At 43.8% G+C, this 22,045-nt stretch overlaps 1 protein-coding gene across 1 annotated transcript in view; it reads left to right on the top strand.

Annotated features, from left to right (window-relative positions):
- The window catches only part of LOC124179225, a 309,079-nt gene that overhangs the window by 35,748 nt on the left and 251,286 nt on the right, over positions 1–22,045 (top strand). The window contains exon 3 of the mRNA XM_046563427.1: positions 16,784–16,962. Coding sequence (XP_046419383.1) covers positions 16,790–16,962 — 173 coding nt within the window. The 5' untranslated portion in view covers positions 16,784–16,789. The remainder of the gene's footprint in view (positions 1–16,783; positions 16,963–22,045) is intronic.

Genomic DNA, 22,045 nt, shown 5'->3' with positions numbered 1-22,045 from the left:
GTCTGCTGTGACATATTGCAAAAGAAATCAAATCGTAGAGATCGATCTGGAACACTTTCCATGTCAGTCGTCGAAACTGTTACGATTCACCGAATTCACGATCAACCTTTTATGTAAAAAATTTTTGACTTTGAATTGTTGTGCGTATAGTTTTGACCGCAGAGTTACATCAATGGTTATGAATGCGGAATCTATTTGAATATAACCGCTTAACATTGATTCGGTGACAGCTTCCATAATGAACTTTCGATTGGCGTTGTAAAAAGGTTCACCAAGTTCAAAGGACTCTTCTCAAATCTTTGGAACACTTGGTCTATTTTCATCTTCGACCGCATATTCCTTTCCACCTTGCTTCTTCTTTTTCTGGTTTTTTCTACTGGTTGTAGCTGGAAAAATTACGATGCCTCGTTAGTTACTGTAAGCGTACGGTAGAGAGAAACTATGAGTGGAGCAAGCGAGGTATAACTTTGAGGCGAGGGTTTGAAGGGCAACGAGAACGAGGCGACGTCTTTTTGGTGACTCTTGAGGTAAACATATTTGTTTATGTGCTCGATTCAAGTTATGTGCGGTATATTCTTCAACGGTGCTACACGTGGCTCGAGTATTTAAATTTGGAGAAGCTTATCCACCGCGACAATATACCCCGCACGATTCGAGTACGTAAGCCCGACTCCGTAAGAAACAATCGATTAAGCCGAGATAAATCCATCTTAAGCCGAGTTCAGAAGTATACTGTAAGAGTGAAAACAGGTAAGTCGACTATTGAGCATCCGCTGCGGATCTCAAGAGCTTCGACGACTCTCGGAGGGACTCAAGTTCTATTAATTCTACTTTTTTGAACAAAACTTGCCAATGTAAATCAAGAGTCGCGATGCTGAACGATGTTTCTTTCTCTTCTTGTTTTTAATACCAGCTCATTTATTATCAGCACGTAGCTAATTTGGCCTGAAAAGGATTAAGGGATTAAACAAACTCTGCAGGGTGGGGGAGTTTCGAGGGCGGAGAGTTAAGGCCTCGGTTCTAGTTTCTCTTTCCATTAAGCAAAGAGTCGGCGGTGATACGGCACCCTGTGCCGAATCGCTCGATCTCGGCAAGGCGGCGAATTGAAACGGCCTCGTTTCAATTTGGCTTATTTGCCTTCGCACGATATATATCAAGTGGGCAACTGGGATTAGACTGACACGTTCGAGGCGATGCAACTGCACCAATTATCCCGCAAATAAAAGAGGGTGACTCGGGCGAACATCGTCACGTGTTCCAAAACGGCACACATGCGTATGTTCGCCTGTTTCGGTTATACACATGCATACACAATTACATGCATATATTTGCGTTGTAGGTGTGTCGGCTTAAGCTCTGCAAGCTCGCGAGCATTCGTCAGATACGAAACGATCTCCATTTAAATTGCCTAATACCGATTGAAGGGTTCGGATGGTTTTCAAATGCCTGCGGGATTGTTATTTTAGGCTTTTGTCGATCCACCTTCGACGGCTCCGCTTTCAAAGGCTGCTCGTTGCGCTCTCCGAACAAATCTCCTACAGCGAAAACGATTCCGCATAGAGTAATCGAAAATTTTTTTTTTTTTTTTTTCTTTTTCTTTTTTTCTTCACTCACTGTTTTCCAACCTTTGTTCTTCTCTTGTTTATAGTCACCGTCATTTTTCGCTTTGAATCGAAACCATCGCACAATTATCGTACATTTAAAACCTTGAGGTAACTTTACTGGAATTCAATATATACCTATATACTATCAGATTTGTGAAATTGAAGCGTAACTCTTCATAGACTCTTCGGGAAATCACTTCAAATCTTGTAAAAAATTGCTAACGAGATGAATCATTCTTTAATCGACAATGTTGATTCACTAAAGACAAAAGTTAGCAAAGAGTCATTGAGTATAGGGATCCTAATACGATTAGTGCAACAGATAGTGAAAAACGGGTTGACTATATGTAATTGAATCTTTGATCGGCACCCGCATGAAACAGACAGCGATCCTGCACAACGGAGCGCAGCTATTGAAGTCCCAACCTAACTCGGGGATTATCATCGCAGTCAATTCCTGCACGTTGATTGTTGGCTAAAAACGAGACCCAGCAGATGAACGCGGAGCGAAATGGGAATATTCGCCGGGGAAATGTCGCCGGTAAAGTTATAGGGAGAGAGGAGGGACCGCCGTCTGGTGTGTGAAACGGGCGGATAGCGGAAAGCGAACTTGAGCCGTTGGCGGTTGGGAAACAGTTGATGATTACGGAGATCAAAGCGCGTAATCACTAGACAAGCATGAGAGAGGAAGGTAGGATGATGGTGCGGGTGCGGCGAGAGGAATACGCCGAAAGAGAGTGGAGAGAGAGAGCGAGAGAGAGAGAGAGAGACAGAGAGGACGAGGATGAGGACGAGGAAGAGGGAGCGCCGCGAGGTGTCGTCCCAGTTGTTTAATATTCCAGGGTTGCGGCCGCGGGATTGCTGGGTCAGGTTAGCTACCCCACTAGGGAAACCACTTGGCCCGCACCCGAGGACGCACCGAGGACTCCCTGTTGAGACGTGACACTAGTGCCCAGGGGAGAATTTTTGAGTGCCTTCTTCCTTGCTCCGAGGTTCAAAAGCCAACAAGGCGCTGACGAGATGAACTTGCGAAGATCCGGGGCCCACCTGGCTTCCACGATTCAGCGAAATTCAACGAAGAATGGGAAGACAATGTCCTTCTTCCCTCTTTGGAACGCATCTCCGCAATGTTCCCTCCTAAATATACGTCTCCGGTCACATTGTAGGAAATCAACATTGCGGAAAGCCACCGACTTTGGAAACCAAACGAAGAAACTTTCCCGAGGATCGCGTCCTGAGGATTCGACTCAAGATGGGGCACTCGTCTTATCAGCGTCTTCGTGGATTTGATACGGTCGCGCTTCTCCAACTTCAAGGAATATTTTAATCGAATTTCAGAGCGCGTCATGCTGCAGTTTCATCCTTTGACCAGGCGTATGTATCTTATACGATATATAATGAATCTTTTACTGCGAACCTGCGCAATATTCCATTAAAGCTTAGCAAAGCGAGATGTCTATATTCCTTTGCTTCGTCTCGTAGGAATTCAAGACGAGGCGACAGCGTTAAGAGGACTGACGTGTACTTGTAATAAAGTCGGAAGAGCCAACGGCAAAGGAAAACTTTCAAGTATTTCAAGAGTCACGGAAGAAAACTTGAAACGTACACCGTACATTTATAACGAATACAAACAGCCGCGGATACGTCTTGAGAATTCGGAGGAAAACAGTCGGCTATAGATCCGGGAAAAAGTTTTAATATTAACCCGAGATATATTTCATCATCTCAACTGATTTCCCTACAGGCGTCATTCGCCTCGTCTCCAGCCTACCGAGCCCGAAAAAAATCTGACAAATTTACCTTTTTCACCCGCTCGCTCTTACCTTATACCCACCCTGCATGTACGACGTGATTTATTTACCTCGCCAACTGTTCTTTCTCAACGCGTCTCGCCATTTTTGTCAGCGTGAAAGAAACGAAAGGCACGGTAATTGACACCGCGAATGCGAAGCACCGGTTGATCGAGTCAAATATTTCATCTTGAAACTTTGCGTCGAGTCGAATGTAGCCAACGCGTGTCACGCCACGTAACAAACAACGAATTGCAAATGAGGAAGGATTAATACGTTTTAGCATGAATATTTATAACATCGCCGTCATCGTCGTCGAGAAGAAATGAACGCGCGACACCCTTGAACGACGGCCAGTCATCAATATTTCATTTGGGGATGATCGCATTCCCAGGTCGAACTCCAATCGAATTTAATTTTCACCTCTGCCGCGAAGCGTGCCTTTATATACGCGTAAACGTCGTTCGTTACTCCGTCAGCTTTGCGACGGGTATGAAAATTAGAATTTTCACCGAGTCCGTTGAATTCCCGGACGTCTGCCTGTGCGTCTCTCGGAATGTTCGCGATCCGAATTTAAAACGTGGAGGAAAGATTAAGATACTTCTTTCGGGTATATCGGGGCGAAAGGCTTGTCATTTCTTAATTTCCCCCCTTTTACGCCGAGTCCTTCGAATTCCGAAAAGTCAAGATAGGCAGGTAGGTACGTACATACGCCTCTCAAGTGGCTACTTTCTCGTTAATGCCCGTGTCTCCTCTTTTAGAACAGTTTACAACCTCCGTGTCTGAAGTAAGGTCCACACTTGGCGACACAAGTCGTTTCAATTCACTCTAAGACCTTTCAAGTACTTCGGAGTCACTTGAATTCCGACGTGAATTCAACTCGAGTCGCTCGAACCCACGAATTCACTCAAAGTCACTCGACCAAGTCATCGATGGGTTTCGAATTGGTAGAATCATTGGAATTCCTGCGTTCCTCCGCGGAACTATGAACTCCCGGACGATTTGTTACGAATCTGGCATGTTCACACGGATGTGTAAATCGCGCGTTACTCTCGCCTCCGCTTTGTCACGATCCTTCAATCTCGGCTTACATCGGTGATGTAACGGTGTAAGATACTCGGTTACGGCTCGGCTGATCACTGAACGGCGGCTTGGCAGCTCGGTTCGTTATTTAGTTACACTTACGCAGCTGTCACTGGCTAAACGCGATATCCTGCCCAGCCTCATCTGACTCATAAGATAAGGGTCACGTGGTCCCAGTCTTTCCTTCCTTCCAGCCGCTGCCATGCCTTCGCTCCCCGCGGGTAATCCGCTTATACTTGATAGATAAACTGTTTATTATTATTTTTCCTCCCCCACCCACCCCGCACTCCGCCTCCAGCACACATCCAGACTGTATAACGTTAGCGACACGCACCTACAGATATAAATTTCTCTTTATCCACCGTCGACTTCGTCCGACTACCCGTAATAAAGCTTCTCCTTAAGATATCTCATACACCTATAGCTGGGAGTGTCATGTTACTCGGAGATCTGGGCTTTGTTTTTGATTCATCGATCCTACTTACGCGAGGACATCGGTAGGATATTTACTTTATCGACGCTCTGTACCGAGTATTCATTCAATCTCTACCTTCAGACTAATTATTATCGATCAAATATACGTCGTAAACATTCACCTGATCGCCCACGCGATTCTAAACCTTTGTTCAAAGCCCTCGATTACTTTCCATCAACGCACGTGGCGCGCGGAGATATTCGCAGGATGAAAAAGACCCGCAATTAGTCTCGTTCGTTGGGTTAATCAAAAGCTAGTATTCGGCTAATAGTGCAGTTCTTGATTAATTTAATCTTGAAACGAATCGCCACCTGCTACCGGCAGGGACGTTGAACTTATTTAAACACGGTTCACGTTTCCGCAGCTTCTGTTTAAACGATCACCGAGCAAATCCCCCTTTCAGCTGGATTCGCCAAGTGAAATAAAACGAGGACCGACAGTTACCGACGTGAAATGAACTCCGGATCGACGGAGCTGAACTTGTTTGAATTATGGTGAAATTTGAAACGATATCAGATGACGAACTTTGCGCTACCACTTTGTGGGTCGAGAATTAATCACATTGAGCATATATAATCTTCGTGTAGATCACTCGTGAAAACGCGTTCAATCGGTCCCTCGACTATTTTCGAACACGAACCTGCGACAGCATCGAACGAATATCGGGTGTCCATTGGACTGCATTCCGAACCGGAATATAATCCTGTCTGATACCCGTATCTAAATCATACTTGCGGCTGCATTACGCCACGTGATTGACAACTACCGATCTAGCCCTGATCCCTTTTGACGAACATTTGACACTTTAACAGGGCCCCAAAAGGCACAAAAGAAGGTCTCAGTGTCTACCTGATCGGAATCGAAGGATGAGACGTAGCGTGCCAAGTACGATATGCGTGGATTAGTCACGTTGACACCAGACGAATGGATTCTAACCGTCAACCCTCTTCCCGTTTTCCGAGCAGGATACGCAGGTGCGGAACTCAGCCAACAACCGTATTCCGGGATCATTTGACGATCATTTTCACCAGTCAGTCGAGCGGCGCCAACTCTTGACGTCTATTTATCATCGCAACCAATATCTTCCGGAAAGCCTTGCTGCAGCTGAGCGTAAGGGTCGCATTGTGCGCCGGAGGTGAATGGAAACGACGCGACGGTGAAAGGCTGGCACTGATCACCGATCTCGCCTCCTATATGCTTGTGAGAAATAATTTACCAAAGTGACCAAACAGCAGACACCCCCGGATAAATGGCCTGTAAATAGATAACAACTGTTCCTACTCTCCTCGAGGTTACCGCTGCACCTACTCCCGCAGCGACAGGACTCGGTCGAAAGCCTCGACGTAGTTTGCCCCCAAGACCTCGGGACCAGATTCTGGCGCGATAGAAGCAGCCCCATGAACACGGACATAATCCAACCCAACTGCAGGGGAGGAGCCGCGACGTGGCCGAAACGGAGGGCTCTGCTCTGTTCCTGCGTATCGTCAAGTGTGATTCACTCTCGACGCTCGGTGCAGGAGATATAAAATAACCAGCCGAGGAAGGGGAGCGCGTCACGCGGTGATAGGAGTCACGGAATGGATTAGCCTGCCACAGATTTCTGTAGGTTGGAAAAAAAGCAGCGTGGAAGATAGTTCCGGAAAACACTTGTACCTACTACTCGAAGGCTTCTGATTCACTATTCCTCTTTTTGGGTCGTTGATACCGTCCCTGGTTGCACCTAGAATGCTAATACGGGACAACGGGGACTGTTGATTTTTTCTGCCTAGGGTCTGAGTTCAGGATTGCCGTCTTAATTATGTCCGTGGTAAAAGAAGATGGAAAAACCCGCCGTAGTTGCATGGTCTCGAGGTATTTTGGTGGAATAAGAAGTTGACTTTGGCGCCCTGCACACTGGGCTCGCGGTGCATTTCGCTAATGAGTCAAATTGGACACCCTGGCTAATTGCTGACTTAGTACTTACCGGAATTAACTAGACCGTGTAGCAGTCTTCGTTGCACCAAGGGTCGAAGGCCTCGCGCGTCTGGATTTTGGTCAGGTTGTTGGGAATCGAGCGCATCCTCGTCAGACGTCGCAGACTCGGTAACTTCTTTCGCAATTCTTTCCGCTCTGTCTGAAGTTGACATCCATTTTTTCATAACGGGGCAGTCGGAGGCTGGAAAGGTGTTTCGACTAGTTTGTCAAAACGCCGAGAGTTACTCACGCTATTTTCCGTCTCACCCTTCTCAGTGTAAACGACATCGATCACGATCGCGAACTTGATGCTTAACGACATCTGCCCTAGCAGGACTGTATGCGAGACACGTGTCCAAGTCGGATTATATCCTTGATAAAAGATTCCTTTGATGGATTATGAAAGATCGACTGTCAGCAGTTTGGCGACCCTTTCAATTGACCGTAAACCACTCGTCAAATATATCCGCATTGCGTCTACTGCAATCTTTCTCGGAATTATACCCAATAAAAGCGTCACGGCTTATCGTCGAGCTTTTGCACCATTCACGAGCTTTTCCGCGAAGCTTTGGTGCTCTTCGCATTTATGGCATGACCATTCATGCTCGGTACGAATCCTCTGTAATTGGCCTCGCGTAAATAATGCACTGTTCTCTTTTCATCATCTTCAGGGTGATTTTCTTCATCACCTTCATACGGTGGTTCCATTTTAGGTATTCGACGACACTAGAAATCAACCCCAAACCAATGTAGACAAGTATTGTCAATGAAGAGCAGAAACTCGGTGCTTTCCGGAGATCCATCACCTTTTCTTTCTTGTTAGCCTTACGGTGGTGGTTCCCAAGTTCAGCTGATCCATCGCCCGCGCTTAGTGGAGTGAGTCAGAAGTCACACACAACAGAGCGATGCGATAAGGGGATGCCCGTCGTTCATACGCGCAGAGATCGGGGAGCCGAGAAGAGAGTCTGGGGAGCTCCGCTGAGTTATGGCATTTATAACTAGCGTCGCGCATCTTTCATTAACTCCTCTATTGTCGACGGCAGAATCCGAAGCGAGGGGTCCATCCGAGATGCCGTGCTTCCGCAGCGCACTGGGGTGCGTTGACGTATTTGTTTATCCTCGAGGAATATTTCCCGCCATATGTTCACTTCGGTGTATCACTTGGTGTAAACATACCGCTAATTATCTACGAACGTCAGTTATCTGTGGTGTAATTTCCAGGCTTTTGTCAATCTCCGTCGTGAGACTCAAACGCGAAGAACTTTCGCGCTGCGATGTGGAGGCATTGTTTGATCATATTCCGTAAACTGTAGCACCGCGGTATGGAGAGTTCGATGCATAGTATTAAATTTCACGTAATTAAAGATAAACAGTTTGATTAACACGGCGAAAGGAGACTGTCCGACTAATGACAGTACTGCCAGCATTTTGGAGGACATGTTCACCACCGTGTGTGGTGTGGATATTGAAACGTGTAAAATATCCAATCGAGTTGATCGAACGTAAGAAAAAAGATCGAAAAATAACATTTAATTACATCAGACTAGCTGATGTAAAATTTTTATCCGATGCGAGTACGTGTGTATTCACTTGTATGCGCGTATGTGAAAATATTTGTTTTTAATTTACTCGGGATACGTGCAGTTATTTTACAGTGGGGTATTATAAACCTCGACCATTCCGTTCGGCACAAAGGTTCCGTTTTTCTTTTTCAATGTTCTACGGTTTTTCCGTCGGTTTAAAATAAATAAAATTACATTTCCGTACCGACGCCGAATCCTGTTCGATTTCATTTTCAAACTCAACGATTCACCGTTTCTCGCTTTGTGAAACGGCAATGAAAACAGGAGTCTTGTATTAATCAATTTCCTGTAACGTGATGATAAAATTGTTACAATCTTGCAACTTCTCAAACAGACTCCGTGAATGATTTCGTGGGTAAACATAATAATTAATGCCTCCGCAGCACATTATACACGGAGTCTCGCCTTGCAGCTTGGCTCGAGCTGGTTATTCTGTAAATCGTTGGTGATAAATTCGGGACAAATTAGTTTATTTTTGGACGTATTTAAAGGCGGTGCTACGGCTAGGCCGGAGCAGAGAGGGTTGTAAGACATGTCGGGCCACCCACGGGCCACCGCTAAAAATATATCCGATTCCTGATATATACCGATGCTCTACACCAGAGCATCCTTGCTAAATGCCAATGGACAAGTCGCATCACTCGTTTCGCCCAAACACTGTGAAATTACCGTTTTTTCGTTACCAATTATTAACTGTATCACAAATCGGCACAGCGGAATTATCAATGGGGGTAAACTTGCGGGAAAATTCAGTAAGATGAAAACTGTGCTGACGTAAAAAGAACGACGTAACCCCTTGTGAGATCGAATCACACGATTTGAGACACGTGACGAGAGGGTAGTGATTGATTCTTTCGTCGCCTCAAATGTCGCCGACACTTGTGCCTGTATAGCCTTAGAATTCGGCAGTTCTCATACATGTGTATTTCTATTTTATGGACAGACATGGTTGAACGATTGCTTTTCATCCCTTACTTGACTCGCGATGCATCTGTTGCGTTTACGATAGTATAAAAAGGATAAACTCCAGGTGGCGGTTCTCTCTGGCGTGTGGATATCTAGACGGTATATAAAGGCATAAGGATCGCGTTTAATATCCAAATGGTGTTCAAAGCTTGGAGGGGGGGGGGGGGGGGGGATCAGGCCCTCTATATATGCGGCTGGCCATACAGTGGAGCCAGAGTCACCGAGGCGTACTAATTAAAACGTTGGGTGGAAATGGGAATGTCTCGCCTTTTTTTTTTTTCTAGCGTGAACTTCTTTTCAAAATAAAACTCGAAAACATGTCGTTTTCATCATTTAATTGGCTGCAACGAACGGATGATTAAACTAATTGCACATCATTACGGCCGTTTGTTAGTGGAGTAAATACACCTATGACGAATGAAAAAAAAAAAAATAAAAAAAAATAGTTTAAAAATCGTAAGCTTTTTCTCCCTTTCCACGTACTCGTATGTCTTCGAATTAGTAAATTTCGTCGGTAAATTAAATGGCGAAGAACTCAATGACCCTGATGAATCGTGATGATATCGTTGAAATTTCATTCGTGTAAAAATGATGAAATAATTTCTTCTCCGAAGGTTTTTATTCTCCGAGTCTTTAATTTTTTCGAGAAGAAAATAAAAGTCCCTGGTAGACTCCGTCGTAAGTAAATAAATACAGCGATACTTCGTTCGTCAAATAACGCGTGAAATGAAGACGCGTGTCTGTGGTATCAAAGAAATCGAGAGGCGAAAGCCTTCTCTCTGATCATGACAGACCGCGGTAAAGACATCCATCCATTAACGTTACGCCTGAAACGGGCTGCAAGTTTAATAAACGCGGGCATTGCATTGGAATTATGAGGAACAGTTGGAGCTTCCACGCGACCAGAAGCCTCACTTGACCCTCAATTAACCTCGCGGATGCCGGTTCGAAGAACTCCGTCACCCCCTGCAGGCAACGATGTCGTTAATTTTTAACGCGATTCAATTAAGCAGGACGAGACGTATACGCGGATAGAGCACGTAATTCATTCCTTAATTTTCGCGCAAATGATCCATGAGACGCGCTACTTGCATGATCTTGCCATCGTACTTCAAACAAAGGATTGAGGATTCGCTGACGTTACTCAAAAATCACGAGTATCCGTTGCGACGGATTCTTACCTGCACTTTTCAGCTCCGATTGTAAACGATCCTTCGTAGGTACGAGTCCGAGCTAAGTGAAAAGCGCACGACGCTAAAACGCTTGAAAAGCCCGTCAGCGATTCTATTGGGTCGTAAATACTTCAGGAGACGGTTCGCGTCTTCTGGTGCGGGCGAGTGTCTCACTCCTGACGTCATGCTTTTTAAGAGGTGATATTCCTTTGTTCACTGTATTCGTCTTACTCACCATGCACAAATTCGAAACAACTTACGGCTTATCGTGCGCATCGTTCGTCACCTGCTTGACGAGGGTGAAATGGTAACTCGTGGTTGAAAAACAAAAAAAAAAAATAAAAGTGGCAGGGGGGATAAATTAGAGTCGTTTTCAACGCTATCGCGGCTTTGCGATATACGTATCGTGTGATACAGAAATGTTGACTGACACAATGCGGCAGTTGATGGGAACATAAGCGTCAAAATATGCGGAGATGCTGGCTTCCGCAGATCAGCGTTACACGTGGAGTGCCGCGTAGTTTTTGAGGAAATACAGTAACGACGGATGCACTTATCTACACGTTGAAAAGAAATGCTCTGACAGAAAGCAAAATGTATGGGGGATAAACAGAGTCGTCTATTCAATCGCAGGGGAGTAAACTCATTATTCCCTGACATACGTGAACGATGGCTGACGTAGAAAACAATGCGGGACGCAAGTTCGGGAAAATGAGTTTAAAAGAAAATACAAACATTTCACTGACATGGAAAAGAGTAACATAAATTACGGAAGAGGAAGGAGAAAACAGCGCTTCCGTCGATCTCTGCTCCATTCGCTTACAATACCTGTGCACATGTATGTATCTTGGCGCCAGTCAGTCCAACTTCTCTTCGAGGGTGGTGCACGACTTCCGCCAACAATGGACGGGAGAAATCTGTTTAGCAAATCGTACGGTATATCTGTACAAAAATATAATCACGTTACCACGACGCGAAACTCTGCCGTCGTTGCACCGGCGTAACCCAGGAACAATAAAACTCCTCCGGAACAACAAAAGCCGGTAAACAATATCGCGGAATACAATATGTGAGCGCACGATCCTCGGGGTCGTCAACCGACTCACCCTTATAGCTGTACAACGTTGACGCTTTTTTCTGCACCGCTTTTCTTTCATCCGTTAACAAACGTCACGTCATTCACGTACTCGTACAAAGTATAACGCGCGAGGGATACGCGAAACGTACTTTACCAGCTCTTCATTGATGTGCGTTTTATCGTCGTATGTTCGCAAATTTTTAACCATCCAATCCGATGTCGTTACTTTCTTCGATTAATCCCAAAGGTGAAAGGATGTCGAACGAAGAACAATCTGGGTAGACGAAGGGTTGAACTGTCTCACGCAGCGGTAGAAACTCGAAATATTTACCTTCAAAGTATCATTTCACGTACGCCAAGTTCACCGTCACGTAGGTTTCAAAGGAGGATTTGATGAAATCGGAATAGATTTGTGCGATGCGCGAGGTCACCGTCGCGATGGAATCTCCCATGGACACTGCGAAGGTACTATTTTTGAAAGAAAAAGTTGGGTGCAGGATAGAAGTTGACTCATAGTGCAGTAAGGTTTCCTAAACGCTAGAGTTTTATACCAACAACAAGCAGAATTTCGTCTATTTGACTTGCGGTACTGCATCTAGGTTTGTGTAGCTACTCGTGTATATTTGTGCTGCTGCATCGAATCGTCGAGAGTTACATACAGCGGAGGGACGAAGGAGTAGCGAAATTCAGCTGCGGCAGCAGCAGCAGCAGTTCTCCGGCATATTATCTAGTTGCCCGACTATTGCCAATCTCTGTGCTAATTACCAACCTGTGTATATATCGAGCTAATTACATCCCGGAAATTCACTACGGCGAATGATCTCGCATTCATCACAACCGCAAGAGACAGACCGCAGGTACGATTTATAATCAGTGAATGGCACCGCACGCGTCGTAGAGTAAACACAAAACACACTCCAAATAATTGCCCCCCCCCCCCCCCCGCCCCCGTTAATCCACGCCTCGCGTCTTCCATTTTTCAGGGTCCCGTCGAGTACCTGATCCTGTAATTCAATACTGCCCTTTTTATGGGTTTTAAAATCGTGCCTCGTGTGCTTTTCGATCCTCGGTATTAAATCGCCGCTGACCAGCCAACCAAGTAAAAAATTCCCAGCTCATTTTGTCCTAGAAAAATTTTCCAACGTTACCTAAGCAATTGAACACGTATGGATGAACAATCCCAGGAGATCCTCGACCATTAGTCTCTTCTCCTCCTGAAGAAACATCGTTAGGTTTCAACGTGGAAAGAGAAAGTATGTGTCGAACCTAATTGTACCGAGGACTTGAGAATTATGGGGCCGGTTTTGAAACCCTCGATGTCAGTCTTGGACGAATTTTGACACGGCTAGTTACACAGGGTCCGAGGCATAGCTTTTAATCCTCTGTTGCTGGGTGGCAAGCGATCGAAGACATTGTCAGACTCACGTATGTAGCCTACGGAATCACGTGTTCCGTACGCGCCTCCATGCACTGATATTCTCATGTCGTTTGCATACCTCCACCGTCACGTGTCCCACGTGACTCTGCTCTCCCATGACTGTCATTCCCGAGTACCTAAGTCTGGAGCCTGCACATGTCGTGCGAGGGATTTCTACGTAATTCACCAGTTGTCCACCTGCCATCGTCTGGCGATAAGCCGTGCATTGTATTCACTTTCCCATGTGTGCTTTTTGGAAACGCCTCGACATCGTTCAGATTGCGTTTTTACAAGGTTGATGATTGGTTTGACAAGTGCTTCGAAAGTAATGGTAATGCGATAAAAGAATCTGGGCGAAATTTTAAACGATACTTTCGAAATTATAACGCTGTATGAATCTTTGTTGAAGAAAAATTTATGCTAAAGTTAAGAGGCGGTGGAAAAAAAAAAAAACATGGTTTCCGGAAAAGAAATTTCGCCGGTTGAATCGCATCCCCTTGTAGCTTGCCGTATGAAGATCAGATGAAACTCCTCCTCTTGAAGACCATCAAGCTCGCAGGAAGAAAATTCGTACCAACCTGTAGTACTCGAAAAAAAAAGAATTTTTGACTACGAATCGCGGCTGGGGTCAATCCTTGCGTAAGAAGTGGCGTCGAGTACCTACCGGATGCCGGAGTGCTTCAGAGCTTCAGAGCCTTTTGCACCGCTCAGGAACGCTCGGGTCCGCATGGGTTCGTCCAGCGCTATTTTTACCCGCATCCTTCGGGAGCCAGTCTTCCGAAACGCGGCGTTTCCCCCTCAGGAATTGACGGAAACATAACGTAAACTGGTCGCGTTATGCATAGGCTCCTGCCGCAGCGTCGCAACGCGTGAAGAAGAAAATGAAGAAGACGAAGAAGAAGAAGAGGGGGAGGAAGGAGGTGAAGATGAAGATGAAGATGAATATGAAAAAGATCAAGAAGAAGGTGGAGACGGAGATGAAGATAAGCATGAAGATGGTGAAGAAAAAGACGAAGAAGATGGAGATGAAGAAGATGACGAAGATGGAGGTGAAGAAGATGAAGATGAAGAAGAAAAAGAAGAAGAAGGAGGTGAATCAACCGGGCCGCCCAGACGCAAAGTTTTTGTTTGGATCATGAATTTTCTGGCCGACATCCAGTCAACTGACTATTCGGATGACTCGGAGGTCGAGAAGTCGGGTGACTTCTGGCACCTCAGGCCTCGGTCGCACGGCTTTATGGGTGACGATTACGGCTGAAATTTACATCCCGAGGCGTCTGGTTTACGCCCAATGCCCAAAGCCTGGAACCGGGCGCGTGGATCTCTTCAATAAACTGTGAAAGAACGAGAGGCAGAATCGGTGGAGGAAGAAGAACCTGCGCGAAGGCTGCACGGGGACGCGGACAAGAAAGAGCGAAAGTGAAGAGCCGTTTTAGTGCCCTCCATTCGAGTAAAGCCTGATTTACTTTTCGATAAATCCTACGCTGCGTGCAGTCTTTTCTTACCACGGTTGCGAACATTTTTACGTCAATTTTGTCCCGCGATTTGCACGATTTCGTTGGTACTCGGTAATTTAATACCGATTCAAAAGCAACGGCCATGAGAGCCGTTTATTAATTAACGAAAAATACCCCGTGTCAGGGGGCTGCTGTTTTGTATTATAGCCGACTCGAAAAATCAAAGGGAGGAAAAATAATTAGCCGGTTAAACAGTGGCTCTCTCTCTCTCTCTCTCTCTGTCTATCACTCTCGAAAATTACAATAGCGTTGTTCAACTTTTCGATGAACGTTGAAACGCGATAATATTTGGGAAAATTCTTATGCCTCATTTATTGAATATATTTCCACCCCACTTGAAGAAAAAAATTGGCATATTTTGTCAGGGACATTCCACAATGAAGTTGAGTGTACAACAATCGTATCGATTTTTCATCGAATCAAGGAGAATTAAAAATGACAACGGAGAAATAACTTGAAGAAAAAACAAAAAAAAAATCTTACACGGAACCAGGCGAAAAATTGTGCGCTTGATTTTCATCAAAAGCGGTTGAAAAGCGGTATTTTTTATTCATGAAGTTTCAACGTAAACACGGTACGCCCTACCCGGTACGATTCCCGACCAATATACCCCGCGTTACATCTCCGAATGGAATAAATTTCGACTTTATTTCGTTTATACGCATTTTACCTTCCCAGAAAGAAGAGAAAAATTCGCACAGTAGTACTTTGGAATTTATCGTTCAGATGTAAAGCTCTCGTTCAATTCTCCGGACTAGACGAAAACTCGGCTCCAGCATCGCGAAGCTCGTGTCTTTATCTCTTATTCCACCGATGCGATGGACTCGTCGGTAGCTTCAAAGGTGAACCTCGACTTCTTCGCGGTGGCTGAGGAAAAGACGCACGCAGTTTCCTTTCGTCCTCGGTAGCTTTCCTTTGTTCACCCTACATGCCACCCGTAATTTTTTCCCTCCCTGCTTTTCCGGCACACACACACACACACACGCACACACACGCAGAGTCATAAATGGATAGAGCCAGGTTACCCGGTCTTCTGAATATGGACGCGCATTTCGGAATCGGTTTGATGTGGTAAGGCCTCAGACTCATCACTTTTTTCACCCTTTTCCTGTCTGTCACAATCGCGTTCCGACGCCTTTTACCATTGGCTGCAATGAAAAACAACAATTATTAAACCAGCTTCTGCCCGAACAAGCAAAAAATTGAACAAAAATTTTTTACCATTGACTAGACATTTTTCGTAACTTGAAAAGAATTCCAGTCGCTTAAAGCTGGCAAAAATGAACGTAGCTTATGTGTATTTGATTCATTTTACGTTTAGTTAGTCGCTGAGGAGAGGCGAAGAACGGAGAAAAGGAAGTTTGAGTACGAAGGTAAAATAAAGAGCGAACGGTTGCAAAGAAGATCATTTTATCAAGTTCTGAGAAGGTGCTGCGCATATTGCTTTTGAGGAAAGATCAACTTCAGTTAATTCAGCTCCACAGTGCGCGAAACGCGATCGGATGAGAAAATTACGACCGAATCTGATCATGAGGGACAGAAAAAAGAAAAGAGAAACAGAAATTTCTTAAACTGAAGGGTTTAATTAAGCGGCAGACATCTGTAGGGGATCTGATACGAATACAACATAATATAAGAGATTTACTGCTGGTCCTTTGCAATTCTTACTCGTAAATTTTCAAGACTCGAACTTTTCAGTCTCAAGTTTTTCTTCACGGTATAATGTTTATCTACTTCGTACTTGAAAGTCACAAGATGAAATAAAACGATTCGCGGCTGCACAGAACTATCCTTAAAACTTGTATAAACTTTTTTCCCCCAGCACTTGAAAGTTCGATGTAACTTTCTATCAGTAATAAAAAATATATCGTAATGACTTTCAATCTGTCAAAAACAAAAAAAAAAAAAAACGTCGAATTAAAACGTGACGTACAGCTCACTCAATTATACCTACCTACGGTGCGTGTAAAAAAATAAACGATTGGTACGAATCTTGATGAGAATATTCACTCGTCCACTGATTTGATCCTGAAAAATGAAGTTTTTCTTCCAGTTGACATTTCTGCCCCATAATTATCGGGTTTTAACTTTCTGTGCCGGTGGATCGATGGACTGACCTCCAGGGTTCGATTTCTCGTGTTTCAGGTGAAGATGGAAGTGCGCACGGAACGCATGCGAACGGCAGGACGCATCGCGCCGACGGGTCGGGTAACTCCAACGGTGCAACCACCCCTCGCCGGGGGCGGGAGGCGAAAAGCCATACCGGTGCCACCCCCTCGGGTCCCGACTCCGATGCCTGCTGTCAACAACAATCAGCAGCAGAGGTGAGTGACGTTCTACGCGTGTACTACACGAGTTTTTCAATACCACCTTTCTCTCGTTATCGGCATCCTTACATTTTACACCTAACCGGAATCGCTGAGCGATAAACGCCAACCCCATTCGCCAAATCGATTCTCATTTACTGATAATTTCTCATAGTTGAAAAGTGAGACCCTTCGACTAGCTTCTGTTTTTCTTTTATGGTTGGATGCCAACTGCGATAAGAGATAGATATTTTAATCGGAGAGCAGAGAAGGCTCTTAGAGGGCTTGGAATTGCTTTCTTTGGAATAATTCAAACTTCTTATTCATCAACGAGGAATGCAAGAAATACTTTCAATGATACAACTGGGTTAAAGGTAACGACCTTTGGGACTTATACATGTACAATCTCCGTTTATTTAATCAAAGTGACACAGGTATAAAATTATGGAATATGTAATATCACATAATTAAGGGCTATTATGAACTAAACGATAAAATAATGAAATCTTTAATTTCCTTTTATATTGAATGTGATTTGATATTTATTATTTATTTTCCTGCCGTCCGTGAAATCTAAATCCTATTTCATTCTAGTCTCATGACTTTCTATTGATCTACGGATCTAATCTATTTTGGAAATATTGCTAGATATACACTTGATTAAAGGGGAGTCTCGAAGGAGACAGATAGGGAGATACCTTAAACTGCTCGTAAAAAATAATTTTTACAGCATAGAACAGGTTTGAGAACTATCGTATTACAAGCACTGCATTTCTGAAAAAAGAGTATGAAGAAACAATCTGAATAACCGAAGTACAAACTGATCTGCAGTATCAAGCGATTGCATGTGTTCTGACACACTACAAATTCCATAATTATTCGGTTGAAATATAGTCAAATTTCAGTTAAAATGATTATGCATAATTGTGATAAAAAGCATCTTTTCTGACTGGTTTTTTCCTCCTTTTCGTTCTGAGGGTATAAATTGCACTAAGAATTACGTAAATTGCTTGTGTCGAATTCAATTCATAAATTTTGAGTTGTGACATGCTCTCCTGCTTCTGTAGATTATCGACCTTCTATACTTTAATTTTATCATGCCTACATAAAAGAGATCGTTCACAAACAAACGAGAATTCGGTTTGCGAAACGGCGATAAATTAAATTGACCAAAACTGTTTCGTCTTCTTCGTTTGAATTTCAGTCTCTGAATGGCTTGAAAGCTTTCACTCTGAAGTTCATTTCGTTTTGCAACGATCTCTTTGAACGATTGTCAATATGGATTCGATTGTTCTTACTTTTTGCAACCGAGTAAATTTTCGTTTCGGTAATGTAACGAGACGTATCGCGATACATACGAGAAAGATGATTTTAACAAAAGGGAGGTGCGGTATAGTTTACAGAGTGGTTGAATGAACACGATGGTTCAAGTTCATACCTGGCTTTGAACGATAAAAGCATCTCTCAAGTTCGCGCCATCCTTCTGTCGGCCCCCGCTGTTCGCCCGCCTTCGCTGGCTTAAAAGACGTTTTTATCCCTGAAAGCGAGGCGTTAATTCGGGCCAGTAGCCTTTCGAGTACCAACGTTCAGAGCCGGTGCACGCCATTATTTCACACCCTGTTGTACACTGTTGGTAAAAATACGGCGGTGCTTATCGTTTCAGAAGTTTCTGGAAGGTTCACTCAAGAATTCAACTGTTCAATCTTCGAGACTTCGTTTAATTACGACGAAGAATAAAAAGAATCCTGAAACTGTGTCGGATCTCCTTTCTATTTGTTAGCCGCGACTTTTTCTTTGGTTTTCAAAATTCCCTCAGCCACCACATCGTTTTGATCTTCTGTCGGAACGTATGTTGAACCGGCCATTAAGTCTATGGTGACCGAAAAACGACAATCGAACCCAAGAATAACCAGTCGAAGCCGGCCGGCGTGTTGAGGTTTTTTGTAAAAGCACACGAGCTTATTTCGACAGCTGACGATACATTTACCTCCGCGAGTGGCAGTGAAAGCACAGTTGGAAATTACGCAAGAACTGCACTTTGTTTCATCTCTCGAATGTATATCGTCGTGAATAATATGAGAGAAGAAATAAAACAAAAAAAGCCAAGAAAAAAAAAATCACAATAAATAAAATTGTACGAAGCAAGATACGAAAATGAGAATAAAATGACATCGAGGAAAATATACGCCTCATAAACAAAGCGTTTGCCTTTTAACAGCCACCAAATGCGGTTAGTATACCTATATGTATAATCTCAGTTTCTTAAACGATCAATTTTATCTTCCACTCACTCACGTGGCTATAAACACTCCCCGTCTCCGCGCAACTCGATGGGCTGTACTTAGGTTCAGTCTGAAGTCGCGCGTTATTTTAGTAGGTAAAATAGTCGTTTCCATCGCCACTTGATACCGGATTTGATTGGCTAATTAGCTCCGTCATCGATAAAGCTGTCGTGCAGGTTGGAAAGCCTCTGCAGCTCGGCATAACGCGCGGTATTTCCACGCTGACGAAGAACAGACCTCGACACGAATCTCTTCGAAATATTTTTTTTTTTTCTTCCTCTCGTCAGTTTATTACGCACTCATACGTGACTCATTGCGATCTTTCTCGTAATTTACGCAAAGTTATATAGCTTTTAAAGTGTCGCGTGTCTTAAACAGCAGCGGATGCAAAACGATTCTGCTTAATTTCTGTCAAGATTTTTGGCGAAAGAAATTTGAAATTTTTGATATCGGGAAACGTCGAATTTTTAACGAGAGTTTAATAAAATTTGTTCGAAAAGAATAAAAATGAATTGGAAACAAGTAACGGTATAAGTATGTTTACGCAACACGATTAAATACATGGGCAAAGTTTGAAATATCAAAGCCTCCCACGTATAATTAAACTCCAGTCATCATTATAAAGCCTCCGGGTGATCGCGTCGTAGTTCTCAGTGATTCGCTTCCGGCTGAGTTACTTCCAGCTTCCGGTTTATGGTTGGTACTCGGTGAAAGGAAGGAAGGAAGGAAGGAAGGAAGCAGGGAAGGATTTATACAGCTCCTTGAGGAGCCGGTCGTGGAATTGTCTTTCCCAGACCCGGAGGCACGTATATAACCCGAGACCTACATGCACGTCCCATTCACAGAGCGTATTCGCGAGTTTCAAAACTTTTCCCAAAATAGTCGTGATCCGTTTTCATCCTACAATTCGGCGAGTCCCTCCGAAAGTTTATTCCCTGAAACTCGTCGCGCTTGTCGTGATTCGGTGGAACAGGATCTGGGGAAAAAGAATTAATAAAAAAAGAAAACAAAAAAAAAAAAAAAAAAAAAAAGAAGAGAAAAGAAAAGAATGACTCGTAGAAATAAGAGCAGAGAGTACAAAGACTTGAGAAAATAGAAGCGCTCGTAAAAGGAAGGAAAATGAATATCCGAGCTTAGGATCAAATTCTGCTCAATTCACGTCTCGATTTACTGTTCAACGTCGAGAACTTTTTCTCATTTAATTCCGTACAGATCCGGAAGCAAAGAGTGTGTCGGATACGAGAAATGCGTTGATAGCGGTATCTGCTGCCTGTTGCCCCATTCCCGAGACTCGACTCTTGATCGCAAGCGCAGAATTTTAACAAGCTCCACGTCTCCTCTTTTCTCTTTTCTCTTTTTTTTGTTTTTTTTATTTTTTTTTTTTTTTACTTATACTCCCCTCGTCTCGCTCCTCCTCCGGTTTGTTATTATTATCATTATTATTACGCATTGCCATTTCTTTTTCATCTTCTTCTCGCTTCTTTATTCTTTTTATCTTTTACCCTTCTTGCGGCCCTGTCACCGTTATAGGTGAATATTCCCGAACCAATCGCTAGATCACTCCTGCAAGGCTTAAAAATCGGGCGGCTCTCGTAATACGATCAAATGATATCTCACAATTTCTTTTAATCTTCGCCGATTCGAGTACCTACAGCTTTCCAATCAAGGCAACAGCCAGAATATAACGAGTCCGAAAATCACTTTGAGAATTCTGAAACTCGTCGCATTGTTTCCACCTCTTGGTTGTGTAATGCGCATGATAGCTGGGGATATTTTATACCTTCAAAAAAAATCGCTCCAACGAACCGCCACGAGGCAAAAGCGCGGATGCTTGGCCCTTGTTTGTTCATATTTTTTCATTTTGAGAAATGAAATGACTACACGATGCATATTATATACGTATACTCTTGTATCTACATCCTCTCAGCTTTTAGGGACTCCGATGAAACATTGTTGTGCCTTGTGCTTCCGCCTTGGTTCCTCGAACGTTATTTTTGTCTGTTTTTTTTTACTGCTTTTCCGCTATCATGCATCATATGTATTTCCTTTTCTTCTTACCTGTATATGGATATTGAACATTTTTTCAAGATACTTGTGAAATTATTCATCGCTTTTACATTCACTTCGCATGACGTCAAGTATGTCGTTGCTCACGCTGCAAATACTCGAAAGTAATGGAAATTATTCTGAATCATTGCATTTCAACATGTAAAACGATAATATCATGCTAGACGAATCCACTTGTAATCGTTTCCAACGTTTATTACTTCTACAAAAATAGTCACACAGAATTATACTCTCATCGATGCGTATTGTGCGATTATCAATAAATCGTAAGTCTCGAATGACGGAAAGTTGTGAAACATGGTACTTTTATCGTTGAGTGAAATTCGAGCCTGTGAACTACGTCGTATTTTGAAACCGTTGACCCGCACCCGGTACATCCATAGTTTGTTGGAAAAATGTCCCTGGAGGGAAGAAGACTAGGCGTTAATTACCTCGTAATTCCAAAATCAATATTAGTCGGTAAACAGCAGCACCTCCGGGTCTCCTCTGTCTGGTATACATACCTGCTAAGTGCACCCATCCGAGACTTGTACAAGACGAGAGTGTGTGCCGGGCTGTTTGCCGAGTAAAAAGTTGTCTAAAGTAAAGCACACAATAACTAGTTATGCAGGAGGAAACGGACGAACCAGCATGTTTCGCACGCTTCGTCCTCCTCGTCGAGAATCGTGGATCTCAGATTTTCGGTGTGGGGAAAATTCGCGTCTGCGGACGTCGAGACCATTCGATCGAAAACATTTTGTAAATGTCTGAAT

This window comes from Neodiprion fabricii, chromosome 3, assembly GCF_021155785.1.
Source record: "Neodiprion fabricii isolate iyNeoFabr1 chromosome 3, iyNeoFabr1.1, whole genome shotgun sequence".
NCBI lineage: Eukaryota > Metazoa > Arthropoda > Insecta > Hymenoptera > Diprionidae > Neodiprion > Neodiprion fabricii.
This window is presented reverse-complemented; position numbering and strand designations above follow the sequence as displayed.